General features: G+C 44.5%; 2 protein-coding genes across 6 annotated transcripts in view; both read left to right on the top strand.

Annotated features, from left to right (window-relative positions):
• MAP4 (microtubule associated protein 4) overlaps window positions 1–27,870 on the top strand; it is a 98,836-nt gene that overhangs the window by 65,931 nt on the left and 5,035 nt on the right. For 2 of the 5 annotated variants that reach the window (XM_055413705.2, XM_055413706.2), the window contains 7 exons: window positions 16,623–16,729; window positions 17,506–17,721; window positions 20,507–20,690; window positions 21,205–21,264; window positions 21,376–21,665; window positions 23,060–23,173; window positions 25,025–25,117. In XM_055413705.2, the coding sequence (XP_055269680.2) occupies window positions 16,623–16,729; window positions 17,506–17,721; window positions 20,507–20,690; window positions 21,205–21,264; window positions 21,376–21,665; window positions 23,060–23,173; window positions 25,025–25,117 (1,064 nt within the window). The remainder of the gene's footprint in view (window positions 1–16,622; window positions 16,730–17,505; window positions 17,722–20,506; window positions 20,691–21,204; window positions 21,265–21,375; window positions 21,666–23,059; window positions 23,174–25,024; window positions 25,118–27,870) is intronic. The other 3 variants (XM_055413707.2, XM_088831807.1, XM_088831808.1) reach the window with 3 other exon arrangements.
• On the top strand, window positions 8–16,615 carry LOC148773980 (uncharacterized). The gene has a single exon (XM_088831814.1). The coding sequence runs from the start codon at window positions 9,385–9,387 to the stop codon at window positions 10,933–10,935; it is 1,551 nt and encodes a 516-aa protein (XP_088687940.1). The 5' UTR covers window positions 8–9,384; the 3' UTR covers window positions 10,936–16,615.

Below are 27,870 nucleotides of genomic sequence, written 5' to 3'. Positions count from 1 at the left end.
GTATGCACCTGCCATGGGGAAATGTGTGTGCTTGTGGCTTTTGGTCAGCATCAAAAAGGCAAAGAGCTTGTGCTTTGGTTCCATCCAGACTCTAATCATCCTTGTTAACCATTGATTTGTTGGCATGAAGACCTGTAACTGCTAATTACGTGTTTTCTGCGGCCAAGGAATGCTTTGTGTCCAGCTTGGGAGGCTGGTGACCTGGTTGCATGCCTTTTTACCCAGCACTGAACCTTGACTTTCAGGGGAAGTTGAATTTCAAATGATGAATTGTTTAGCAGGAAGCCTGTCACCATCTACAGTATTCTCAATTAAACAACAAAAATAATGTGCCTCCTATATGTACAGCCAAATTTTAACCATTATTTTGTATAAGGATTCACAGGAGGAAAGAAAACATTTCGTGTCCAGCTGTGTTGGGGATTTTTTTTCCAGTATACATATGTAGCTTATGCTGGTGGGATTCAATATCCAAATTGCTTTTGGAGTAAATGGAAATGGATGGCCATTTATGGTAGCCTCCAACCAGATTGGTAGGCATAGATTTTATATATTTGTGTTTCTCATAATGGCAAGCCACTCCAGTACTCTTGCCTGGAAAGTCCCATGGACAGAGGAGCCTGGTGGGCTGCAGTCCATGGGGTCGCTACGAGTCAGACATGACTGAGCGACTTCACTTTCACATATTGGAGAAGGAAATGGCAACCCACTCCAGTGTTCTTGCCTGGAGAATCCCAGGGACGGGGGAGCCTGGTGGGCTGCCGTCTATGGGGTCACACAGAGTCGGACACGACTGAAGTGACTTCGCAGCAGCAACAGCAGCAGCATAGTGGGAAATGATCTCTCAATGATGGAGCTGTATCTGGTTTTGTTTTTTTTCTTCCCTGAAAAGTATACATCTCATCATGGCCTTTGAGGTTGTTCACAGCCTACCAATGATGCTGTTTCTTAATCACTGTTTCCCAGCTTGCATGATGTAGCTACTAACTCCAGAAATGAAAACACGCTGGTTGTCCTTGGGGTAGCCAGTTAGGTTTTGGAGGGGCTTCATCATGGGATGGTGTTCTGCATGGTATGGACTTATTTTGGGTAGAGCTTGTGCTTTGCATGAATTTGTACCCAGTAAGGAATGTGTGTTCTGTGAGTAGAGAATGTGTAAACATTGTTATTTGCCTAAGACATTCTGATCTTTTCCGTTTTTGTATCTTCTTTCTGTTAGCTACCCTATTGTCAAGGCCAGAAATGAGAATGTGTGTAAAGTGCTTCCAGCTTTCATTAAGATTCCCAGCCCTCTATCTGGTTCATTAATTGTAACTTCCAGACCCTTTCTTTTGTTTCAGCAGTAATTAAAAGATAACATGTTAAGTTTTCTGAAACTTAGGCATCTGTTTTAGCTCAGTATTGCTGAAAAATGTAGAGGATTTGTTCTGATTGTTGAGGAAACAAGGCGGGTGCTACAGGACTTTTGGGCCCCTCCCTTGGCTAGCCACCCTCAGAGACATGTGTTAGGAGTAGCTTTGCAGAGTGGCCGAGGAGAAAGTGATGTATCTTGGACAAAATATCTTCTCTAGATTTTATCACACCTTCTCCTTAAGAACAATCTATCCTTTTTTTTTTTTTTTTTTGCTAATTAAAACTTTGGTAGGTAAAATTAAAATTCTCAAAAATTAATTTTTGAATAGGCTAATACATTCACATGGTATAAAAGGATATGCAGTAAAATGTAAGTTTGCCTCTCTCTTTTAAGTCCCATGCAAGTTTCTCTCTGCAGAGGTAACCAGTGTTTATAGTGTCTTACACAGCCTTCCAGACAATTTATGCATAAAGAATCAATGACAGGTATTTCCTGATTTTATAAAAGTGAGATATACCATGCATAATGACATGTACCTTGCTTTGTAAACCTGATTATTTTAGAGCTCTTTATAAATCAGCAAAGCAAGGAACCTCAGTTTTTTTAAAATGTGTGCATGCATGCCAAGTCATGTCCCTCTCTTTGCGATCCCATGGACTGTAGCCAGGTTCCTCTGTCCGTGGGATCTTCAAGCAAGAATACCAGAGTGGGTTGGCATTTCCTACTCCAGGGAATCTTCCCAACCTAGGGATCAAACCCACATCTCCTGCATTGGCAGTTGGATTCTTTACCACTGGCACCACCTGGGAAGCTCCCTTTTTAAATACCATACAATAGTATTTCATTGTATGGAAATAACCCTAATATATTTTACTACTTCTTTATTGATAGATGTTTAGTTGTTTTCCTTTTTTTTCCTATTAGAAACCATGTACATAAACTAATTTTGTACATACAGAATGTCATACTTACGTATATACTTTAAAAAGTAGATCTATATAATAAAAAGGGGCTTTGAATTTACACCTCTGGCTTGAAAAATATGTGTTTGTCATTTTGATCGGTGTTGAAAAATATGTGTTTGTCATTTTGATCGGTGTTGCCGAAGTTCCTCATCGGGCCAGAGATGCACCAGAGTTGTTCTCCACCCTGATCTAGACCAGTATTTGTTCCTCTGTACTTTCTCTAATAGTGTGGTTTTTCTTTTTTGTTAGGTGTGCCAACATAATAGGTTAAAAAATTTATTATTGGTATAAGTTTGTGTTTTCCTTCTTAAATGACTTGCTTTGTCATCCAGTTTATGAAAGCCATATCTACTCCTGAGTTTATAAAAATTTAAAATTTTCACATTTTTAATCTTTCTGATCAGTGTAGAATTTGCTTTTTTGTTTCTCTCTGTGTGTGTGTTTTTTATTTATGAAATCTGAAACACAATTAGTTGATTTTCCTGTGTTGGGGTACTGTATCTCCCTCTGAAATGCCACCTTTGTTGTGCTCTAAGTAACACAGTGTGGCTTAGTAATATATTTTAATATCTAATAGGTCTAGCCCCACATCTCGCCCTATTTTTCACAGTTTTCCTTACTATTCTTGCTTGTTATTTCATATAAACTGACAGTTGGTTCATAGTTTTGCAGGGGGGAATCAGTCAGTCTTGTTCTTGAAATCACAGTAAATGTATAGATTACCCTAGGGAGAGTTGTTGTCTATACTGAGATTTTTCTGTCCAACAACATAATACATGCCATGTTCAATAATATCACACATTTTAAGTTTATGTGTTTTCATCCCTTGTTGGTATTTTGATATTTCCTTTGTGGTGTATCTTGTATATTTCTAGTAAGTCTTATTTGAAGGTGTTCTGAAAACAGGTGAATGTTCCAGTGCAGAGAGCAAGGCTGTGCTCTGAGGCAGGGGACTGCGTTGGAATGGGGAGTGTCTGGGTTTGTCATGGGGAACAGGGCAGGGTGGCCCCTTATGCCCAACCACCGTTGGTTCATGTGGGCTCTGATGTTTCATGCATATCTGGTAACAGACCTGGGGTTAGTAAATTTTACTTTTGTTCCTCACTTTGAATCATCTCCTGTTACCCATGGTTTTCAGGGTTTGAACAATGTGTTATTAGAGGTATCCATAAAAATAATAGCAGTTACCACCTATTGAGTGAGTACTAAGTACCTAGTTGTCTGCGGGTAGGTAGGTAGATAGTCATGTACATAAACATATGCACTCACCCTACGGTGCTTTGAAGGATTCTCCCCATTTTACGTGTGAGAACATGGAGGCTTTCCATGTTATGACTGTGGAGGTCATGACCATGGTTAGGTCACACAAATAGTAATGTGGCAGAATAGAATTTGAACCCAAATCTTTCTGACTCTCAGACCCATGCTTTTCTCATTCTTGCCTCAGAGGAACCTTCTAGAAGCTTTAGTTTCTTAAAAAAAAAGGTGAAGATTGATGATTAGTAATTATGTTTTTTAAATTATAATACCTAAGTTGTATTACTAAGCACTTTTCTAGTTGGAAAATGGAGACACATGATGAGGACATAAACTGAATCAGAATCTAATTTAGGATTAGAATCTAGGTCTGTCCAGCATTTTAGTCTCTAAGCAGAGACTGTTTGATTTATTCATGTGTTCTCCCTAATACCCAACATAGAGCTTGACTTTATATATATGATGCCTAATGACAGTTTTTGAATTATAAATGAGTTACCTTTTGCTAGGCTTATCTTCTTTGAAAGTAGAGAAAGTAAATATACTGCTAAAGTCTCTTCCAGCTTAATGATTCCTCTCATTGTTTTTTCATGCCTTAAGTTTAGGGAAACTTCAGCAGAAGGTTCCTTTGCATATTATGCATGTTGTTCTAAGCAGGGAACATTGAGATACTTCAGGAAATCTGAGCTCAGCTTGTCAGGAAAGAACTTCTTTGGGGACTGTGTGTTTTGTGTAGGGGAGAGCTATTTTGAAGTGGCGATCCTTCCTGGATTCTGGTATATCCGATGACTCTACAGTAGGCGCTCCCCTAGAAGGAAGCCAGGGAGAGCTGGGCGTGGGACAGTTATCACAAGTCTCCATAGATAGGCCCTTCCCTTTGCCACAGTGAGAGCCTTTTCTCCCTTTTATCTGGCTGCATTCCTTTTTCTTCACTTTGCTTGAGCCCATCTACTGTCTTAGAACAGTTGGGAATATCAGTTTATGGTAGGAAATTCTCTTGGTGTGAAACTTGAAGTAATTTATAAACACCATTTCCTAACAGTTTCGAGGCCCTTCTACATAAATAAAATATGCTCAGCAGATGAAAAAATCATTTGTAATCTTAGAGCTCACTACAGTCTTACAACTGGAGATGTGCCTATTTGAGAATATCTTAAATGTAGTGCCATTTGTGAAGTTTCCTAATTGCCTTCTTCCCACTTTCCCTCTCATTTTCTGACTTGTTTTCTTTTTACTAGCTGCATATTAATGAAAGTTATTGGGAAATTCTGTATGTTCCATAATTTAAATTAGTTATCATTTGTTGAAACTTCCTGCATGCTCAGTTAAACTGTTTTAACCCTTGAACAGTTCTGTGCTACTGTTTGCCTTCTTTGAACATCTAAATGTTCTGGGAAATGAGTCCAGCAAATATTGGTTGTTCTACTTTCAAAGGAGTTTCTTCCCCTCACACTCCCTAACCCCTCACTTTTCTTTACCCTCTGACTGACAATAGCATTGGAGGAGTCACACAGCAAATGAAAACCAAAAGCAGCTTGCTTCTGACTTTTGGTGTTGAAGATATTTTTACTTCTTTAGAATATGCAGTGGACAGTAGAGGGGACTTCCATTCTTATTTTTACGTGTGACATTAAGTAGGTCATTCAGCCATGAGCAGACTAAAATTGCTGGGTTTTAAGCTATTTAGCAATGATGGTTATTTGTTTAAGTTTAGACAAAAATCTGATCATCATATAAACATTGTCTATTGCTCTGCAAATAGTGGACACTCATGATTTGGATTTTTTAGTATTTAGTTCATTCATTGAACAAACATTATAATGTATTATTACTCTAACATTCTAAGGGTAGTTTGAGAAGACACATTCTTTATGCCTCAAGGATTGTTGAGTAAGGAGATAACACATAAATTTTATTCTGGTGAGAGAAGTTCTATAATAGTTTGAGCTGTGGGAATACAGAGCAGAAAGTAACTTAAGTCCTCTTAGGAGAGGAGGAGAAAGCTTCCTGGAGGATGTGACATTTGGTGGGTCTGGAAGTTTGAAGAGCTAGTAAGCAAGGTATTCTTTATCTTTTTCAGGGAGGCTGTTCCTGGCTCAGTACTCTTAAAGGCCTGGGAATTTTAAGTTGTACTTTTTGAAAGACTTTCATCTATAAATATTTTAATACTTTGTCTTGTTAAATGACAAAAATAATGCAATTTAGTATTGAACTTGATGTCCTTAACTTAAGGGAGAACAATCCATTTATTGGGGGTGTACAGTGTAGAGCATTGAACCACTTTTGCCAAGAGATTCTGAGCAAGAGTGAGTTTATAGAGCATTATAAGTGGCAGCACTGGGGGAAATAGGGCACGACTGGTTTTTGAGGCCTAGGGTTTCCTTATATAAGGCTGGCAGGTCCTATTTTCTAGGGTAAGGTGAACTGGCTGAAGCTAGTTGGAATTGGAGGATTGTGTTTGTTGTGTTTTAAGTTTGACAGGTGCTTCCCTTTTCAGCCTGACTTAGATTCAGGGGCAACTGAGGTGGCATCCATTTTGTGGATCCTGGTAAATTACCTTTATCAAAGGTCATATAAATCAGGTAACTAGCTTCAGTTTTTTCCTTCTCTGCTTCCCAACTTTTGAGAGTTAATCAGGAAGAATCATGATTTTCTTGAGTTAAACATGCACTAAGAAATGGTTCTAAAATTTAGTAGAATATAAATTTGAAATATTTTTGCATACATGTGTATTTATATATAAACACAAGCAGCCTTTACTTCCAGGTAAGAAACTAGATTGCAGCTTCACAATCTTTAGCTTTTATTAGTGAAGAATGTCATCCATCACTGTAACCAGTAGACTTACTGATTTCATTGTAATGATAATTTATTAGAAATTGTTTCCTGGAGACAGTAACTGGGAACATTTGGTCAATCTGGGAAGTAGTTTTGTTCCCTTGGTAACTGAAAGAATGCAGAGAAACCAGTTGTGGAGCATATCAAAACCAAGGCCTTGAACAGGTTGAGTACAAGCTCAAGACAAAGGGCAAAAAACCAAAGACATCTGCCAGGGCATCTGCTGAGATCAAGCTGTGCCAGAGCCCTTGAAAGCTTGACAAGTCATTATACAGTCTGATAAAAGAACCTTAGAGGTTATCTTCTGACCATACATGCAAGAGAGTCCGTGCACTTTTCCTCAGACTCAGACATAATGGAACTTAAAAACCTTCAGCCAGAAGGGCATTCTGAATCTCCACTTGTCTAGATGAGTTTAATGATGGGAGAGATCAGGCCGAATGATAGAAGTCTGTGAACAGAATCTGTCCATTTCTCCTTGAGCAGAACTTAATATGTACCCAACACTGCTGGGCACCTTCAGAGCAGAGGTGGACAGATCTTATTCTTGCCTTCTAGAAGCTTCCACAAAAGGCACATAAGGAAAAGATTATGCTGTAGTTTCCAAATCCTGAGAAGAGGTAGGTCAAGTATAGTTCTCTGACAACATGAAGGATTCAGTTTGGGAGTGGGAGGTCTCGGAGACTTTACAGAGGAGGTGATGTTTCTGTGGGTTCCAAATGAGTAGGATCAGAGCCCAGAGGCAAGGAATTCTAGTGGCAGCTTAGTCTAGAATTTATGTCTTCAGGCTCTTGAGCGCATTTCTTTTTGCCTGGGCATGCTCATCCTTTTAAGATTTCAGGTTCCTCATTCACCAACTTGAGAAACGATCACAGTGACTGATGAGGCTTGAGTTCCTTGACCCAGCTGCCTCCTGTGAGTGAATGTGCATTCGTGAGTGAGATTGTGTCTGTAATTCTGAATGGACTAGGGCACTGACGGGGCCTTCCTTAGATCTCAGTAATTGTTCTGTACTCGGTTTTCTTCTTGGTTTGCCATCCAGGTAGCACCTCACTGGGAGATGAATAAACCCAATCATTCTCGTTCCATGTGGTCTCTTCCTTGCTAGGTACTGCAAAGCAGTCATGTAGTGTTTAAAGACAAAATTGGACTATGTTTTGTCATTAAGCCTGTCTGTAACCTAGACTCGCCTTTTATTTTTTTCTCATTGGTGATTAGAATTATGACCCTGTTGGTACCACCTGGGTCATTTTATTATACCTCTTGCTCATGTTTCCTTGGTGAGAGCTTTGCTGTAGAGTAAGGTGACCCTATTTTATTGCCAGTGCACTTTTATTGTGCTTTTACCTATAATACCCCTTAGCTGCTTAAGGTTAAGATGAAGGGTCAGTGTATACGAGTTCAGATTATGTTCAGAACAGAGGTTAAATTCACATTTTTCCAGCATTGCAACACTGCCACTTCTGACCATAAACATAGCCCTGTATCAGGTACTGATGTTAATGCAGGAAGCATATTAGGTGTGGTTCCTGCACTCTAGTTGGGAACTTGAGAAAATTATGTGAAGGGTATGAATAGTAAGCAGAGAAGGCGAGTAATGGAGACAAAGTTAAAGAAGCTTTCTTGGGCTGGCCTTGGTAATCTCTCATTTTGTAGACCAACAGTAGAACAATCTTAACTTGCCCTTTTTTTTCTAAAAGCATTATTTAAAAACTATAATCAGATCATTTCAGTCGATGGCAAATAGCTTTTAAAAAATCCATTTTAAAAAGAAAAAACTTTTCTTCATCTTAGAAAAAGAAATCTCTTGTGCTCTTGATAGAATATTTCACAATATCCTGTGTTAGTTCAGTTAGGGACTTACAGGCCAGGCAGCAAATCTCAGCTTTGTTCAAGGCAGAGTTTGACCTGTATCCTTTCAGTGCAACCTTTTTTCTGAGACGTTTTTCTCGTAGTTCCCTCAGTCCTGGCTATACAGTTTGTAAACTCAAAGCTTTGGATAGCAAAGAACTGTACTGAATTACATAGGGGCGGTGGGCTCTGGTGGGCCACAGATTGTAAGGATCCCTAAGTGCTGGAGGTCCAAGAAAGATGAACTGCTCCAATGTGTTCTTGTGGCAACTCAGTGATCAGCAGGCCAGAAAGAGCAGGGTTGGTGCAGAAAGGAGAGACACAACTCATCCAAGGAACCAAGAGGGAGCAGGGCAGGAGTAGAAGTACGAGGGACGTATTGTCACACAAGTGTCTTACAACTGGGATACATGTCGCCAAAGCGCTGATCACAGAAACCTTTGAATGAACCGTTTATTAGACTCTTGCACGATGCAGAGCTTCAGATGGAGCTTTCACTGGGCTTTGGGGACTCAGTCAAGTCAGTTTTCAAGTGAATTTGACAAGTTGTTATGACAGTGAACCTACTCTTCCCCTGAGGAATGAATGTCTCCAATTTTGATAATACATTGAGGGTTTGGTTGTGTTTTTTTTTTTAAGTGAAATTATGAGCAATTTTTTATAGAGTCATTGTTCTTCAAGAGTTGTGGCTGAGGATTGGCAAATGAGTCTTATTTTTAAAACAGTTTTGTTGAGTGGGTGAGTGTGGAAGCGTGAGCATAATGTCAGATAAACGAGTGTGTGGGTATACATGTATCTATATTGGTGAAAGCCAGCATCATTACTATTCTCCATACCCAGATTAGCACCATCTCGTCTTTAAAATTGCAGATCTTAACAGCATGCCGGTTAGCAGAAAATTAACAGTGATATTCAGTGTAGAGAAAGGAGTAGGTTCCTTGCTTTCTCTTTCTTTTTCATTCATTCCTTCTTTCCTTGCTCGTGGAGAGAGGAGTGTTGAGGGGGGGGAATGGGTTTTGTCATGAATGCTGGGGACTCAGTGTGATGTCACTGCCAGCTATGTGATTGTAGGTGGTGTGAGAGCTCCGGGAGCGAGGCGGGGAGAGCAGTGGAAGAGGCATGTCGTTCTCACACAGGCAGCCAGCCTCGCAAACCGCCGCTCCCAGCCAGCTCCATCAGGGCCAGCCCACACAGTGCCGGGCAGACTCTCCGAAAGAAATGAGCCAGACCGGGTTTGAGTGGCAGAGGACAGAGGGCAAGCTGAATGAGATCGGGCTGAATGTCAGCATGGACGGGCAGCTGAAAGACGGGCTTGTGAAGAATGCCAGCTTCCTGGAGCAGAATAAGCTCTGCTTCTTTGAGGGGAAGCTAGACAAAGAGCTCAGCATTGAAGCGCAGGGCAAGGAGTATCAAGCCACCTCGGGTCACCTCGCGAGCAGGTATGTGATTGCAGACACCTACCATCCCTCAGAGGGGAGCTTGATGTACCAGAAGGCGGCTGAGTTCCATCTGGGACCCAGAGAGGGGTCAGACAAAAACAAAGCCACTATAGTCCTGGGGACGGTGATGGGGAAGAATGCGCCGGAGACTGAGAGCCAGCCAGATCTGCATTTACCCGGGGCTGGTGACATGCCCACCCAGTATGTTAAGGAGCAGGAAACTAGTGTTTGGAACCCCAACTTTCATCCAATGTCAGAGGCTCAAGTCCCTCAGCACTCAAGGGAAGGAACTCCAGGAAAGGAGAATGGCATCCCTGCTGGCTGCCGGGTGATTGGGGTGGAGAGTGACAGCTCCAGGCAGCTCAAATGTGAGTTCTCACTGCCGGTGGCGGTAGCCCACCCAGCCCCAACTGTTGAGCACTCACCCCCTGCCATTCCACCAATCACGAGGGTCGAGTTCACCCAAGAATGTTGGGATGCCAGCTCTCATATCCAAGTCCATGATAAGGAGGTAGAGAAATTGAGTTTTCCTAAGGAGGGGGCTTTGCTTGAGCAAGCCCCCCAGCCGAAAAAGGCAGTGCGCCGGGCCCTGTCTGAATGCTCTCACCTCTCAGTGCCCCAAGCTGTCAACCTTGCAGACAAGTATCCTGAACGTCCTGCCCAAGAGGATCTTTCTTCTGGCCTGCTGCCCCTCACCAGTAGCCCAGTGCCGAGTCCCACACCCAAAAAACCGGGGGTTCCTGCCATTAGACGCTCTATGACGGTGGCTGAGGAGCATACAACCAGCCACAAATTGAAGCCTGGAGAACTGCCCACTCTGTCTACTGAAGAGACACCTCCTTTCAACTGTGAGGAACCAGTAGCCAAAAAGAGAGAATTGACCCACTTCAGCAACAACCACAGCAGCAGCAGCAGCAGCAGCTCTGGGAAGAGGGAACTGGGTACTACTGGGTTCTCTCTCCCTGGTAAGCTGGAGCAGATTCCTGAAGTGAGCAGCGCAGAGAAAGGACAGGAAGATACTAGTGACACAAGAGCGGATTTGTGCTCCCAGGTCTGCCAGGGAGGTGAGAAACAGCCAGGACAGCCGGTTCTGGCAGGAGAAAAGGAAATCGAGGTCACTGCAACCCTGAGCACTCCATCGTTCCTGTGTGAAGAGACCCCACGTGATGGTATGTTTCTAAATTTTGCCTCCATGGGGAACCAGCAGACAGTGAGGAAGGAACCAAAGTGACAGATTACCGGCAGGAGCCTTAGGCAGTTCATTCCTGCTGGAGTCTATGACTGCTTGGGGAAAGCTGAATTCCCTTGCATCGGAAGGTTGGGGAGAGTGAGGCTAGAGAGTGCACAAAGTGACTCCAGCTGGGTCCTGCATGTCTGCTGGCATGACAGATGGTGTGGACTGAGGGCGTAGGCCGATTGGGGTCAGAGAGGGGTGGGCTTGAGACACAGAGCCCCTTGTTTGACCTCATGTCACCCTGCCCAGCCCACCCCCCATCGTCCCACCCCTCAGCTCTCTGTTGGTTTGAACCAGATGATTCCCAAGCCCTAAATCATCCAATCACAACCGATTGACTTGCTTGAGAATCTGTCACTGTGTGGACTCACAATGGCTTTATCAGCATTAGCCTCATCTCATTAAGTAGCGCAGTCTGGGTGCGAGCTCTGTTTCCCGTTTTGCTTTTGAGAATGTTTTACTTTTGTTCGAGCTGAAAAAGAGCCTTGTAAAGCTGGCTATTTAATATTCTTTTCCTGTTACTCATGTTTGACCCAATTTTGCTTCTAGTTTTCTCTCTGTGCATGTGTGTTAGGAAGATTTGTGGGGAGAAGGGGAAGAAAGGGAAAGAGGAGAGAGGAGAGACGTGCAATTAATAAACAGCTGAAGGTTGCAGTTCTTGTGCTGCCCCTGTGTCTTTCTTCCCCGCCCTTTATTCTCTTCCCTACCCCCAGTCCCCCACCAGTCTTATTGTTGGTGGTCTACAAAAGCTTGCTTTCCTCTGAGTCCAGTTTGAGCACAAAGGGTCAGGATTTACAAGCTACTTAATGGAGATTGAAAATGTGTGTTTTGTTTGTTTGTTTCAAGGGAAAAATAGCCTTTTCCTGGGAACTGTTTTCCTCTAGTATTTATACCTCTCAGTACATTTTTTCAAAAAATTTTAACTTTTTTTCTTAAGTGTATTTTCTCGGGGAAAGGACCCTTGAAGACTGATAGTTTTGTGGTGTTTTTCTTTTTTTAATGGAGATGGCCAAATAAACATCATATTTCGTTTATGATTTATTATGACTCCAAAATGTTAAGACTCAAATGTTCTATGCTGTAGCTTCCTTCTATGGCGGCAGAACTGTAAGGTCCTCATGGGTAGGATTGTCTCATCTTTTTTTCCCTTGATCACCACGTGCCCAATTCAGTGTTCTATACCTTCTAGGTGGTAATAAATGAAGATATTTGTTTATGTCAGAGCAACTGTGTCCTAGTTCACACTAACAGAAGTTCATGCTGGTAGGAAAAAAAAGTGTCAGATTACTGACAGACCTCACTGATCTGTTCACCTTATAGATGTTTGAATGCTGGCTGCTAAAATTTGTAGATAAAGCTGTATAAAGATTCATTATTCAACATACATATCCTATGCCAGTTACTACCTAGGCACCATCAAGTGACTAGCTGGGCTGGGCAAGGGTCAGGGGGGTGGGGTTGTGTGAGGGTTTCTAAGTCATGAAAACTTTATGGAGGAGGTAGCCTTGGAAGCCTAGGATGCCTAAATATGTGGAGGGAAAGCCTTCCAGTCAAAGGTGTGATGCTCAGACAGCTCACATTAGGTAAAAGAATAGTGATGAGTATTTGTGGGGCTTCTCTTAATTATTATTTAGTTTCATAGGACAGAAATACACACACTGTAACTCTAGTTTATAAAAAGGTATTTGTTGACAGGCAATCTCAGGGAATCCAATTGCAGAAAGTGTAGCTTGGTTATAGCCATCGTGTATCTCTCTGAGACCTCTGCTTCCCCCTAAACATGCATTCCATTCTCTTCCCCTCTGGAAACTGTTCTCTACTGCCTCTTCCTTTTTGCTTCCTTTGTGATTCTGATCTGCGCAGGACGTTGGCTGCCATGGTTTTGGGTTCTATGCCCTACTTTATGCCACTTCATATCTTAGGTTGCTTGACTATAGTTTTCGTATCTTCTTTCTTTTACGGAAAGTGAGTAAATATATCTTATTGTCTCTGCTTGGTCTGGTCACCTCTTTGCCAGGTTCCAAAGCCTTCTTTACCAGTGTTGGCCGTTTTGAGCAGCCCACTTCATCTGGGGCTCCTCTGGAGAAGGTTGTAGGTTTACCAAACATGCCAAAGCCATCTGTACATCTAAGCAAGAAATAATGGGATAACAAATCTAAAAATTTGTATGGAACCCAAGCTTATTTGCCCCGTACTATGTTTAAACATTACTCCCATGTTCAAAAAGTTCTCCTGCTTGCCTACCTATGACAGTAAATACAGTGGCCCAAAGCTGGCTTTGGGGAGTTCACCTGTTCTCAATAAATAAGATAAACTGGAAGTTAGAGGTTTTGAAGGAAAGAAAATTCCCTTGATGACAGTGGGATTCGTGTACTAGTAAAAGGTGAACTACTGAGACAGGGGAAGTATAACAGTGAAGCCAACTGGCCTTGAAAACTGGGTGTGGAAGATGAGAGGGAGATAGGGCAGTGGGGAGGGAGGGATTGAAGATGATGCTGTGATTTTGAGCCTGTGTTTTCCAGCACGTGTTAGTACAAATAATGGAAAGATCCATCAGAAGTGAGCAGTTTTGTGGAGAAGTTATGTGTTCCTTTTGAACATTCTTTGTGGAACGGTGGGGACGTTTGGGTGGCGGTACAAGTTGAAATGTTGTGTGGTTGTTTCATCGCAGTGAGATTTCATGAAGTGTTTATATTGTTTGCTGAAAAATTCCGTGCTTATTGAAAAATGTTCGTGGTGGTCTGGGGCCAGTAACAGCAAGTCACACATTTGGTGGGATCCTCTGGGCTATAGAACAAAGACGTTACCAATACCTTACATGGTGGGAGTGGTTTTCTTTTTTCATATTTTTAAAAGTAAAAAAGTTCCATTTTGACTAGAAATATATATGGTTTCAAACATCAAAAAGTACAAAATGGCTATTCTTGAGAAAATCTCCTACCAACAGAAAGTGACATTGATTCACTTTTTCATGCTCACCCTTATAAAGACTTTAAATGTTCTGGAAAGAATGTACCAGATAATCAGAAAAGGAATGTGAAAGATAGAAGGGAGAGGGCAGGCAGGGTAGGGCTCACGGTTTGAGGAAGACCCTCCCATGTGTCCTGGTCTTTGTACTGGAGAATATCTTCAACCTGGAATCATCAACAAGCATAGGTTTTTTAAAAAAGGAGAAAATAAAGAAGAAAAGACAAAAAGAAAGAATGAAAGACCTGCTGTCTTTTGCCAAAATACCCAGAAAGGAGAAACCCTATTTCCCTACCCATTTCCAGGAAGAGGGATGGGCTCAGCCCTCTTGCAGGTACAGTGTCAGCAGAAGTCATCAGGGCCTACCTTCACACCTGGCAGCACTGCAGGCCTAATCCACCCACACATGCAGGGAAACCCCTCCCCTGTCCCTACCAGGAAACAGCACCCCCAGCCCTAATTAGTTTATCAAGGTCACAGGATACACTGTGACATGTAAGAAACTATACTGTATTTCCGTATAGTAACAAAGAAACTATTTTATTCAAAATCCTGTAATAAAATTCCTAAATAGCAGAGCCAGAAACAGCCAAAATGTCCTACAGTAGACACAGGGCTAAACTGTGGTACAGCCGTACCGTGGACTCATCATGTACAACATGGACGCAGCGCAGAGGCACTGTGCAGAGTGAAAGAGGCCAGGTACGGAAAGTAGTGCATTGTATGATTCCACTTATGTAATATTCTTGAAATAGTATTTTAGAGATGGCCAGCAGATGAGTAGCTGCCAGAGATTAAGGGATTGGAAAGGGAAAGCGGGGTGGGGTGGCTATTAAAAAAATAAAAAGGGTAACATGAGGGAGCTCTGTGGCTGTGGAGCAGTTAATCCGTTTTGATTCTTAGCAGTGGTTACGTAAAGCTGCACATGTGATAAAGTTGCACAGAACTGTGTACATGCACGCACACACAAACAAATGAGCGCATATAGAACTGGACAGACCTGAGACGCTCTGTGGATTGCACCAGTATCAGTTTCCCAGTTTTGATAGTGTACTATAGTTACGCGGATGTCTTTGGGGGAATCTAGGTGAACGGTGCATAGAACCTCCCTGTACATTTCTTTGTAACTTCCTGTGAATCTGTACTTCAAAGTAAAAAGTTTTAATATAAATATATAGCCTCTCTAGTACTGTGCCCCAACCCCCACCCCATCCTAGGATTAAATCGCCATTGTTTTGTTTCATCATGATCCTGCCAAAGACTTTTTTAAAATGCATGTACAAGTATATTTGCAATAGAAGTGTATTGTCTCGTGTTATACTTACAGTTATGTGCTTTGCTTTTCTTTTTGCTTAGAAGAGATTGTTCCCTATCAATCAGATTCAGATTCTGAATCAGTTTCAGATTCAGAGGTTATGTTGATATTTCTGCCATGTGCTTTAACTAGTTTTCAGTTAACAGACTCCTAGGTAGTTTCATTACTTTGCCTTTAGAAATAATGCTCTGGGAAAGGAGCTTGCAAATTTGCCATTTGGCAGGTATGTGACTATATCTCTAAGATAAATGTTCAGGAATTGTACTTCTGAATTAGAATTATCTGCACTTGGGATTTTCAGAGGCACTGCTAGATTGCCCTGCATATGAGTTGTACGCTTCACACACTTGCCAGTGATCAATGTCCTCATATTCTCTCTAGCAGCTACATTCAGATTTTAGGACTTTTAACAAATATTAGATTGGAAATTACCTCTCATTTCTCTTAAAGATTGGATATCTTTTCATATTTTCAAAAGTGATATGTATTTCTTTTTCTGTAAATTGTGTTTATATTCTTTTGGCTGTTTTTCTAGTAGGTTGTTGGCCTTTATAGCAGTTATTGATCTGTAGGAGTAAACATAATAAGCTCTGTGTATTTGATGCGAGGTTCAATACTTTTTTCCTGTTTATCATTTGCCTTTTGAATCTTCTTGTTGTTTGGGGCACGTTGAGCCTTTTTATTTTTCTGTACTCCAACTTAACCTTTTGTGGCATCTAGAGTTTGTGCTAGTTAGAACGGTCTCCACATCCAAGTTACAAGTTTCATGGTATTTCAATGCTTTCTGGTATAGCCTATTGAAATCTAGAGTCACCTCCCCACTGTGGTGCTGCTGGGCATAGCCTTAGGCTATAGACTTTATTTCTGGCCCTGGATCTGATTGCACGGTCTCTTTGGCCTTGTTGGAAATCTGGGTCACCACTAGAACCAGATCAGGTTCATCTCACATCCTCCATAAAGTGGTGCTTTGCAGGGAAAGGAAGTAAGGGGAGAACATTGGATGATCATCTGGCTCTTATCCCATCTCTCAGCACCCTTTATTCCAAGAGATAAACTCCAGTAGAAGTGGTTTTTGTCCCCTGTTGCTCTGGGAGTTAGTGGTAGGGTGACAGAACGCCTTTTCCAGTCTCCAGGGAAGGGAAACCAAACTTCAAGGGCCATTTCCTTCCATTGATCATTTGTGCAAATCCTAGTTAGGTTGCTTCTCCACAGGGACAGGCTGGAATCTAAAACTGTCCTTCGTCACAATGAGGGAAACTGGGGAGTCTTGTCCACTTTCAGCAGCACAGTTCTGTGGATTTTCTCAGGATGAAGTGCTAGTTAGTGATGTGTCACTGCAAAGACTTGCGTCTTCACAATGAGTGTTAAAAACATTTGTTTAGCATAACTTTCCCCCCTTTAGGAATAGCCAAATCAGAAGAAGGACAACCTACTGGAAGCGTGTCTGGAAATGACATCACCGCCCCTCCAAACAAGGAGCTTCCACCAAGCCCAGAGAAGAAAACAAAGGTAAGTGCAAGAATGGTGGGTTGTCCTCTACTGCTATAATTTTTAAAAAACTACCTTCTGCTATTATTGTTTGGATTGTGCAAGTGAAATTTCTTTTTTCTGAGCTAATAATGTGTTCTTCTTCAAGTTCGAAATGCTTAGAAAATATTTTATATTCCCATTTTTTCATGGTGGCCTAACTCAAACCCTTTAAATCTCTGCTTTTGACCCTATTATCTTGAATATTTGTTCTGCAGATATTTCTGCTTCCTTTAACAACATCAATAAAGGGAATTACAGAATTATTCAGAAATCCATTCTGAAGTCTCTCTTCATGAAAAAGGAGCACAGATTTTTAAGGTGGAATATAGCTCCAGACACTTATTCTAAAGTACAAATGCTCATTTTAGTGTGGTTGATATTACATCACAGAGTTACAGATAGTAAATAGCTTAATCACCTGCTGGTGACTTTCTTCACAGAATTATTGCAGCCTTCAAAAGTTGGTTAATTGTTTAAAGTTATTACTGAATTTAAATCTTGAGATGTCCAACTACTGGAATTTGTGACATTATCATTAAGAAGCAATTTCCAGTTTTCTTTATGCTCATCCTGGCATCTTTCCACTATTTACTGAGCTCAGAAGAAAGGAATGCTAATTTTCAGTTGCATCTTTCCTCATTGCTTATAGTTTTACTTTGAATTGTGCAATTTATACTTTTTTTTAATTTGTTTTTATTCTTGTTTGTGTGTTTGATGTTGCCCTTTAAAAAAAACAAAAACAAATCAACTTAAAGCCTTTGGCCACCACTCAACCTGCAAAGACTTCAACATCGAAAGCCAAAACACAGCCCACTTCTCTCCCTAAGCAGACAGCTCCCACCACCTTTGGTGGGTCGAATAAAAAACCCATGAGCCTTGCTTCAGGCTCAGTACCAGCTGCCCCACCCAAACGCCCTGCTGCTGCCACTGCCAGGCCTTCCACCTTACCTTCAAAAGACGCAAAGCCCAAGGTAAGTAGTCACCTGAGCACTGTGCCAGGGAAAAGTTTTCCCCTCCAAGCATCAGATAGTTAGGTGCTGTTGCTTCCAGATATGGAAATAGGCTGGGGGGCTAGGGAAAGGAAAGGGAAATGGGGAAAGGTTAACTCAAATCACTAGTGGGCACCCATGATGCAGCTGTGACATTTGAAGGCCTTTTCTACATTTTTTGTTTTTGGCCACTGCACATCCTATGGGATCTTAGTTCCCTGACCAGAGGTCAAACACATTTGTCTTGCACTGGAAGTACAGGGTCTTAACCATTGGACCACCAGTGAAGTCCCCACCATCTTTTTCACTATGTGCCTTTCTCTGCCCTGGTTGGAGGCAATATTGCCTCTGCTTCCACTCCTTCTTTCTCCCAGCTCTTCCTGATTCCCAGCTCCTCCTTACTTTTCATCTATTTCAGTACTTGTTAACCAGTTTCCCCTACTCCTCATGCCAATCACATACTCATTTTTGGTATAATTCTGACATCAGATTCTCAGTCAGATTCAGTTCTTTGTCTTTCTTCTTAATCATCCTGCAGAAGTGAATTTCCTCTATTAGCTGATTATTATTAGCTCTTCCAGCTTATCTCAGCAGATTCCAGTATCATGTGATAACTTACTTGCTCCTGACATTAGGCTTCTTCTCCCTGGGCTTCTCCTGAAGTTGTTCAGTTTTCCAGGTCACCCACACATTACTGCTTAGAAACTGGGCAGTTCAGAACAACATTAACTTCACAGGATTGGTATGGGAAGAGAGGGTGGATGGACTCTGTGGCTGCCTTCTCTTAACATCTTGTTTTCTTTGAGAATGGCCTTAGGTCAGCCTGATGTTACTCTTCAAATTCATGATGGGGAGTAGCTTACCATGTTAAAATGTAAGTGTTTTTAATTTAATCTAGTACATAAAACTGGTGGAACCTAAGAATCATAGGCTAGGTTGAAACCGCAGCCAAGGAACTGAGAAATCCTAGTATAGACTAGGAATGAGAAAATCTCGAAACACTTTCTGATCCTTATTTACCAAGTTGAATGCTTTTCCTGATCTTTAGAAGACAATTTATTTGAATAAGGGGGCAGAGGGAGGGTGACTGGAGCCATGGCAGCAGCTTCACCCTGATACTTTCTTAGCAGCAAATCCTGAGGGAGACAAAGGCAACACTCCTCTTTATCTTTCAGTTAAGATATAGATGTTTAGATATTTTGAGAGATGGATAAAAACTAAAGCCTAATGAAAAACCTAGTTTTTTTCCTTATTTTGGTAGGAAGATTTACAGAAACAAAGGGGATAAAACTATTCAGATCTGTCAGTCTGACAGAGGGGAAAATAAAAGTTGAGAAATCAGGAGAGTAGCTCCAACTATGAGAGCAGGCCAGTTCTATGCTCGCTGAGGCCAAAAGCAGCCTGAAGACTTATGTCTTTCAGAGAGTTCTGTCCCTTGTAACCTTTTTCTAAATTATTTTATCATTGTTACTAGCAAAATATAAGACCCCACTCAATTATTCTGACTGACTGCATTGAAAATTGAAAAGAGCTGCCAGAGAGCTCCTGGTTTAGTCTTTAACATTTTAGAGCAAATAGAGTAGGAGTGCCCCTCCACAGAACCCATGACTTTTTCTAGACAGAGCTGGTAGTTGGACCATTTCTCTGATTCCAACCTTTAGGTTCTTTACATGATGCTTGGGCCCTTCATTTGTAGCAGTGGTCATTAGAGTTAGATTTTCTCTAAATCAATGCCAGCCCTTAATTTCTGGGAACCTCCTTAGCTGATTTTTCATTTAAGCCATTTCCTTGTCTCTGCCCACATCCTGCCCTCTGTATGGCCATTTCTCTTGGCATATAAGAGACAGATCTACTGTGTCTTTGGCTCGGCTTACTCTCTTGAGTAACATGGTAGGTCTGTTCATCTTCTGTTCCTGTAGATGCCAGACTGTGTTGACTCCTTCCCCTTCTTGGTAGTGATAGTGTGCCCAGCCTCTGTGGAAGAAGAGTTGGAGTGACCCACACGTCTGTGTCTGTGCCTGTGCCTGAGGGGCTTTTCCCTTTGCATTTAGTCAGAGCTCTGGCATCAGCCTTCTCTTGCCCTCCGCTTGTCAGGCCCACACCCTGCACCTGCCCCTTCCCACTGTCACTGTGTTCTTACAGAATTCTCATGTTCCAGTCCCTAATGGAGCAGATCCTTAGTGATCCTCTGTTCTGCCCTCCTTTGTCCAGATGAGGGAATCAAGCCTCGAAAGGCTCAGTGATTTGCCCAAGAGCACACATGAGTCAAGGGGCTGCCTGGGGCTGGAGCTTAGGCTTCTGACCCAATTGATTTGGCCAATGCAGTCTCCATCTGCTGCCCCATCCTGTTCAGAATTCACTGGGTGCATCTTAGCCCACAGAATAGCTGGATTGGACTAAACATTTGTAATTTTTTATAATTTCGTTTACCCTCCGGTCAAGTATTACTACATTAAATGCATCAGTATTTAATGCAGTGGATCCTGAGGATAGTTTGTAGTGTGGTGTATTTCTCAGGCTGTTCATCCTCACTAGTTCAGGTTGGACTGAGGTTTGACTTCCTGTTTCCTGATCCTAATCACAAGGCACCCTACATGGCCATTTCCCATGTTGTCTGGAGGACTTTGATCTTAGAGCCACATATTTCCTAGTAGCTGCCAAGCCCACTGTTCTCATGTTTTCTGACATCTGCTTATATGGAACCATCCTTTGGCATGACTTCCTGGGGCTGTTGCTGACCTACCGCTCTTATTCCCACTTTTGACAGCCTGTTGCAGAAGCGAAGATTCCTGAGAAGCGGGTCTCTCCATCCAAGCCGGCCTCTGCCCCGGCTGTCAGACCTGGCTCCAAGAGCACCCAGGCTGTTCCCAAAGCCCCAGCAGCTGCGACTCTTGCTTCACCTGGGTCAAGCAGTAGGAACCTCTCCACACCCCTGCCCAAGAGGCCCACTGGTGAGTATTGAATGTCCCTCCCATTGGAACCAGTGGCTTTACCCCAGATAGCTCCAGACAGCTGTATAGATAGAAGGACTTGTGAACCAGTCCTTCATGGGCCCATTGAAAAGTGGAGCCTCGATCACCATGTGAGGTTAGCAGCTATGTGTATCCAGAAGAATCCTGAGTGAAGGGAACTCTCATGAATTCCCAGGTAGAATTTACTGTTCCTTTCTTCGTAATTCCACAGTACCCAGAACTTCATGGTCTTTCATAATAAGAAATAGGCCATTTAAAGAAAGACCACATGGAAGCATTGTCAAGACCATAGAAATGACTACATGCCTGGCCTTGGATGTTCCATCTGGGGGTGTCTCTACTTGACTGTCTCATTTGCTAGTCTGTTCCCAGAGCCTAACATAGCCCTTGACTCAAGTCATTGTTGAACGAATGCATGAATCTCAGTTTAGGATGAACCATTCAGTGGATCATCTTGTTTAAATATGATATTAAAAAGTGTATATTTGTGCAGCAGTCAAGACTGAGGGGAAACCTGCAGAGATTAAGAAGATGACTACAAAGTCTGCACCAGGTGAGACCCGTCCCCCACATTGTGGAATCCAGATTTAAACCCCACATCTTCCTTGGCTTTAAGGCTCCCTTTTGCTTTCTCACGTGTTACCTTTTGTTCCTTCCTGAGCAGCTGACTTGAGTCGCCCAAAGAGCACCGCCACCAGTTCCGTGAAGAAGAGCACCGCTGTCCCTGGGACAGCGCCCCCAGCAGGGGCTCCCAGCAGAGCCAAGCCCACAGCCACGTCCCCCCGGCCCTCCGGGACGCCTCCCGCGGACAAGAAGCCCACAGCAGCCAAGCCCAGCTCCTCTGCCCTGAGGCTGGGCCGCGTGGCTGCCAATGCTTCTGCCCCTGATTTGAAGAACGTCCGCTCCAAGGTTGGCTCCACCGAAAACATCAAGCACCAGCCTGGAGGAGGCCGGGTGAGTCCAGGGAGCCTGGGGTCCCTGGCATGCTGGCTCTTGCTTCATCCTCTGCCACATCTAAGCACTGTTCCCAGGCATGTCCTTGCATCAGCCCAAGGGGCCCACCATGCAGGGGACAGTCAGGACAGTGGGTTTAGTGTCAGGGAGTTTCAGCCTGGGCTCCACCTCCCAGCAACAGGATGCAAGTGGGCTTAGCTCAGGCTTTCTCTTCTCGTCTCCTAGTCTGCATATTGGGGTTTGGGCTTACATTTTTGTTTGGAGGCAAAGTGTTCTGCTTTATTTACGAAACAAAGAATGCCTTCTTGCATAGGTGAGAGACATTGGGCAAGAACCTGGTCCATTCTGTTCCTTCTCCTTGTGCAGCCTAGGCAGAAGATGGACTGCTTCTCTGTTCCCTGAGCTGTGTCTTGGCTGAAGAGTCTGTCTGGACGAGGACTAGTGTCCTCTTATGGCCAAGGTGACTTTCTTCTATCCCTGGCTTTCCTAAACAAAAGGACTGCGGTGGAGTGTCATGGTGGAGAACCATACTCTTCACTTGAAGGACTTTCTGAGTGCATCCACCCCAGAATTATTTAACTGTTAGCAATCATGGGGCTTCTGTGTGTGAAAAGGTGGTGGCAAGAGTCCGGGTTCAGTTTCTGGAGTAGTAACCTCCTCATCTCCTGCATCATTCTCTAGCGCTTAAACTGCTGCCACTGCCTCCCCCCACTCAGAGTAGGACATTTAAATTGCTTCAGTCCAGAGCTGCTGAAAAAATTGAAGAGGGTCCAAAATGAGACAGAATCCTTGTTCTGTTTGAAGACATTTATGAAAAAACTGGGATGAGGGCCTAAGGGTTGCTTGTGCCAAGAGAGTATAGTGCTGGCGTACCCAGCCAGGTGTTGATGGCCTTTCCCCACTTCTGTGCTCTTCTTATGCGTACATGGTGCAAAACTTGCTACTGGTCTTGGTGGGGAGTTGAATAACTCAGTCTGGTGATGAAAGTATTTTCTGTTCCAACATACCTGAGGTTGTGACACTTCCTGTCATCAACACTGGCTTCCTGTGACCATGGCAGCTTGCTTGGAGCGTATCAGAACATGGGGCCCAGGGGAGGGGTGGATTGTGATTTGAAAACCCCGGTATACACTCATATTTATCCCTTCTTCCTGCCTCTTCTCCACGAATGGTGTCTTGATCTCTTCCTTGTATCTCAAGACTGGTTTGCAACCCCTCTCCCTCCAGCTTGGTCTTCCCTGGCAAATGGTTGTTTTCTTTCTAGGAGCAAGGATGACCTGCTTATGCATGGTGGCCTGGCCTGGATTCGAGTCCCCTTCTGCCTTCTTCCCTTCATAGCATTTGGGCTGTTATCCTCTTGGTTTGAAATTTGCCCTCCCTTTATCTCCATCCAGGCCAAAGTAGAGAAAAAAACAGAGGCAGCTGCTCCAGCTCGAAAGCCTGAACCTAACGCAGTCACTAAAGCAGCCGGCCCAATTGGCAATGCACAGAAACCGCCTACGGGGAAAGTGAGTTTTATTTAGACTTTTACCTCTTGAAGGTAAAAGACGGTCAACTGTTTTCTTCTAGCCTGAGTCACTTTCCCTTCTTTTGCACCTTTTTCCTATCCCTAACTAGTTTCTACTCCTCCCCATGTTCCCTCCTCTGTGTTTGATGACTCAGGCATCAGAAAATTTTCTCTAATAACCTTGAAAGTTAACAGAGCTGGGAACCCGTTAGCCCTTTAGGGGATATTTATTCAGGCGGATAAAATGGATGCAAAGACTTTCAGTCACGTCCTTCACACTGACCTTGATCTGAAACCTACCTTTTATGCCCATAGCATCCACCTACTTCCTCAGTAGGACATGGTACTGGTAACCTTCCAGCACCAGGAACCCCAGAGCCCTGTGCTTCAATTTCAACTGAAGGCCCCTCTCCACACCGCTGGGTGTGAAAATGGCTTCGTTTGTCCTGGTTCCCCAAGGACCTCTGAAGTGAAAGTTAGGATGCTCATTCCCATTTCCCAGTAGAAAACACACTCGGCATAGGGATTGCAGCATTATGTGGACAGCAGAGGTAAGTGGAGGTGCTCGGTTCTTTCCGCTTGCCTCCACACCCTGGAGCAAGGACCCTCCTCTTGCTCTGGGAACCTTCTGCCCTTCTCTGTGGCAGATGGGTGGTTGGGGGCTGCCAGAGAAGCCTGAGCTGCAGCCCTGAGGGATGGGAGGGTTCAGGCCAAGGACGCTGTGTGGTTGACAGGCGCGGAAGGCCGCACCCTGGCTCCCGGGGCCTTCCAGAGGTCCTGTACAGGCCTCTGGTTCAGACCTGGTTCATTAGGAAAGTGGTTTTGTCACTGATGTTGTTAGAAGGCAAGAAACAGTTGGAGTTTCTCAGGGTAGATTTCTCTACTTTGTGGAGAACTCTTCAGTTTGGGGGCTGCATCACTTGGGATGGGCTCTAAGGAAGGAAAGGCAGGAAGCTGGCTTCTTGAGAAGCCTCAAAAAGAATTCTTTGTCCCAGACCTTGGAGCCTAGGCCTTCATGTTGCTCTGTTCAAGTGGAGCTGTTCATGTATAGCACAGTGGGCGGGTGCCCTCCAGTTGTGCGTCACTGCAGCCCTGCCCAGAACCTGGTCCTTTTGCACGTGAAACTCACAGGACAGAGAAGGTTGGGCATCTGGAGGACTGTGGAAGAGGTTTTACCCTGGTGTCAAAAAAGACGAGAGCTTAACTGCAATTGCAACATCCTTTCTTTGGCCCTGAGAGAAATGGGCTCGCTGTGGTAGTGTAGCAGTGGCTGTGGTGGCGCCCTCTGGTGCCCAGGGCTCTGCATCGCAGGTCCAGCAGCCTCTGCTGTCCTTCCTGTCAGCATCAGATCTGAGTCGTGAGCCAGCTGCCCCAGACTTCTCTGTGCAGCCTTTGCTTTCCCAGAGCAGGTCTTTCTGCAGCGATTCCAGGCCCTAGATTTCAGGGAAGTGCCGTCCTTGGGTGAGGATGGGTCCAGATGAGCAGGACTCTTGCAGAGAGGCGCCTCGGGGAGAGAACAGATGTGGGTGGGCTGTGGTGGATGGGGATCGAGGCCACTGCTGTCTGGACCCTGTGAACAGCAGCGGGCCCAGGAGCGGTGAGGATGTCCGTGGAGCACTCTGGCGACATCTGCTGTCCTTGTGTTGTTTGTTCATGTTTCCACTCTCTTTCTTGCTCCTTCCCGTCCCTTGCCCTGTGCTTTTCCACAGCTGTTCTGCTGGAGGTAGGGTTTTAACAGCACCATCTGCCACTCGTCATGGTCACGTGTGGACTCACTGCCTGCCCCGTGTCGGTTCTAACCAGCCCTCTCCCTTTGTGTTGTTTTTTTTTTTTCTGTTTTCTAACACTCCAGGTCCAGATAGTCTCCAAAAAAGTGAGCTACAGCCATATTCAGTCCAAGTGTGGTTCCAAGGACAATATTAAGCATGTCCCTGGAGGTGGGAATGTAAGTATGCGCTCAGGGCCACTGGCGTCTGAGGCCAAGCCCCCCACGGGGCGCCCTGGGGAGAGGGCCACCGCCTCACTGGCGGTGAATGGATTCGGGGGGGACCCTGATGGTCACTTGAGTTCAGACTGGGTGTCCCCTGCTGAGCCCCTGAATGGCATCTGGGTGACACCCACTTGGCATCTTTTCGCCCCTGTGGGTGGGAGGCCTTGCTGTCAGAGACCTGGTCTGAGGGATGCGGTCAGCAGCTGGCCCATCGTCTGTCTCAAGTCCACCCCTGGGCATGCGTTGGTTGTGCTGCTGCTGCTGCTGCTAAGTCGCTTCAGTCGTGTCCGACTCTGTGCGACCCCATAGACGGCAGCCGACCAGGCTCCGCTGTCCCTGGGATTCTCCAGGCAAGAACACTGGAGTGGGTTGCCATTTGCTTCTCCAATGTGTGAAAGTGAAAAGTGAAAGTGAAGTCGCCCAGTCATGTCTGACTCGTAGCGACCCCATGGACTGTAGCCCACCAGGCTCCTCTGTCCATGGGATTTTCTAGGCAAGAGTACTGGAGTGGCTTGCCATTGCCTTCTCCAGTTGGTTCTGACCTGGAGACAGATGTCAGCATTCCTCAAGAGCCCGTCCTTGAGTCCTTGCTCTAGAGCAGGGCATTCGTGCCCAGGCCCTCCCCATCTCCCGGGGTCTTCCCTTCATTTTCATGACTCTGCTCTCTTTTTCCCTCTTGCTCTCTCTCCTCCTCTCTCTCTGCCGCCTCCTCCCTCTCTTCTTTCTGCTCTTCTTCCCTCACTGTTGCCCTTTTCTACCCCTTTCTCCTCCAATTTCCTTTTATTTTTCTCTCCTTCCCTGTCCCATTCAGACATCCTGTCCATCATGCTGCTACTCTGTGCCACCCTTAAGTTGGGGACACACGTATCTAGAGCTCAAAGGGCGGTCCTGGGAGAGACGGCGCTGACCACCATTGTCATCTAGCGTGTGGAGAACGCCCTGAACGTTTTCCACGTCCCTGTGACAGACCGCAGCAGGCGGGGCTCTGCCCTCACCGCCTCTGCCCTTGCTCCTCTCCCAGTCCCAGAGGGGAGAGCTGTCCTGGTCTCCCTCGTTCATGCAGTTCCTTCTCCTCGCCGCCCTGACCTGAATTAAGTCCACTCTGCTTACCCTCTTCATTTTTAGGCTCTATCCTCTGCCGTCTCAGTGGTCAGGCCATCCTGCCCATGGGTTGCAGAGGCCCCCACCCCACAGTTCTGCTGTGAGGGTGCAAACATCGAGCACCTGTTATCCCCCCACATGACTCCCCTGCTTCATGTCCTTCCTGGGCATCTCCCCACCACTGGCTCTTCTGGCGTGGTGTGGCACTCAGGTGGACAGTGCTTGGAAGTTGGCCAGACACTGGCCATCCCAGTGTGGGAAGATTGAGATAGGTAAAGCGTAAAGGCAGCCCCTGGTTAAGGTGATAAAGATACAGCCTGTGAGGAGCCCAGGAGGCACTGACTCTAGCCTTTCCTCTCAGGGTTTTGGCCTAGATGCAAAAGCAGAATGTGAACAGTGAGGGAATTGAGTTGTGTGTGTGTGTATGTGTGTGTGAAATAGAAATGTGTTTGTATATGTTGTGTGGTGTATGCCAGAGCTCTGAAAATAGTCCTCATTTATTTCTCACCTACTGTGCCTTCCCACACTGCCTGCACATGACTTCAAACAGGTTTTTTTTGGCCAAGGAATGTACTTTTTTCAAGTATTTCATTTTAGGAAACTGCCTGTGGTGATGTTTCCAGGTGGGAAGATGAGGGTCAACAGCCTAGACTAAGTTACTGCTGTGCCTTCCATCAGCCCCGCCGTTAAGCCACCATGATCATACCTGCATGGTAGAAGGGTGGCCACCAGCCATACGCATCTAACCCTGGCCCGCCAAAAGCCCTCTTTCTGCCCGGAGAGAAATTCTGGGGTTATCACACAGATGAGTAGCTTGGAGCAAGATTCTGGTCGGCTCCACACACGCCCCCACGTACACACAAACATGCCCCTTTTTGAGAACCAAAAGGCCATTGAGCAATAACATCACAGCTACTTCTGTGGATGATCATAGTTTAAATTTTGCAGCAGTTGAGTTCCATTTCACCCTTGTGAGGAGGGGTGTGTGTGTGTCAGTGGTTTCTGAGGCTTGTTGGCAGGGTCACTGCACTAGCAGTGTTGACACCTGTGCCGCCCCAGGGGCAGATCATGCGAGCGGGCGACAGGCGGAAGTGTGTGGATGCGAGGTGGTCGGGGATGGCTTGTGCTGGCCACTGGGCATCCCTGGGTGGGGCCTTGGGGCCAGCATGAGAAACAGCAGCACGTGGCTCCTCTATGTACCAGCCTTGTCTCGGTGGTTTTTAAGTCAGTGAGAAGCAATTAAAGTTTTTAAAACTTTTAATTATAGACATTTTCAAGTGTATACAAAATTAGAAAAAAAAAATGGTAAAGTGAATTGGATGTCCTTTTTTACTCAGCATTTATTATTTTTGTGGCCAGTCCATTATTCTGAAGCCAGTTCTAGTTATATCTTTTATCTGCAAGTATCCCAATATATAACTGTAACAGATAAGAATGCTAATGTACACATGTATAATATGAAACCGCATAACATGGTAACCAGGTTTGCTGAATCAGGATGCAAGTAAGGCCCATAAGTTCTGGTTGGTTACTTTGCCCGCTTGTAATCTTAGGTGTCTCTTGCTGCTCAAGTTCCTTGTTCATTTTTCTTTTTTCATGGTAACACT

The sequence above is a fragment of the Moschus berezovskii genome, chromosome 24 (genome assembly GCF_049115385.1).
Source record: "Moschus berezovskii isolate FMDL1 chromosome 24, NW_MosBer_1.0, whole genome shotgun sequence".
Taxonomy (NCBI): domain Eukaryota; kingdom Metazoa; phylum Chordata; class Mammalia; order Artiodactyla; family Moschidae; genus Moschus; species Moschus berezovskii.
This window is presented reverse-complemented; position numbering and strand designations above follow the sequence as displayed.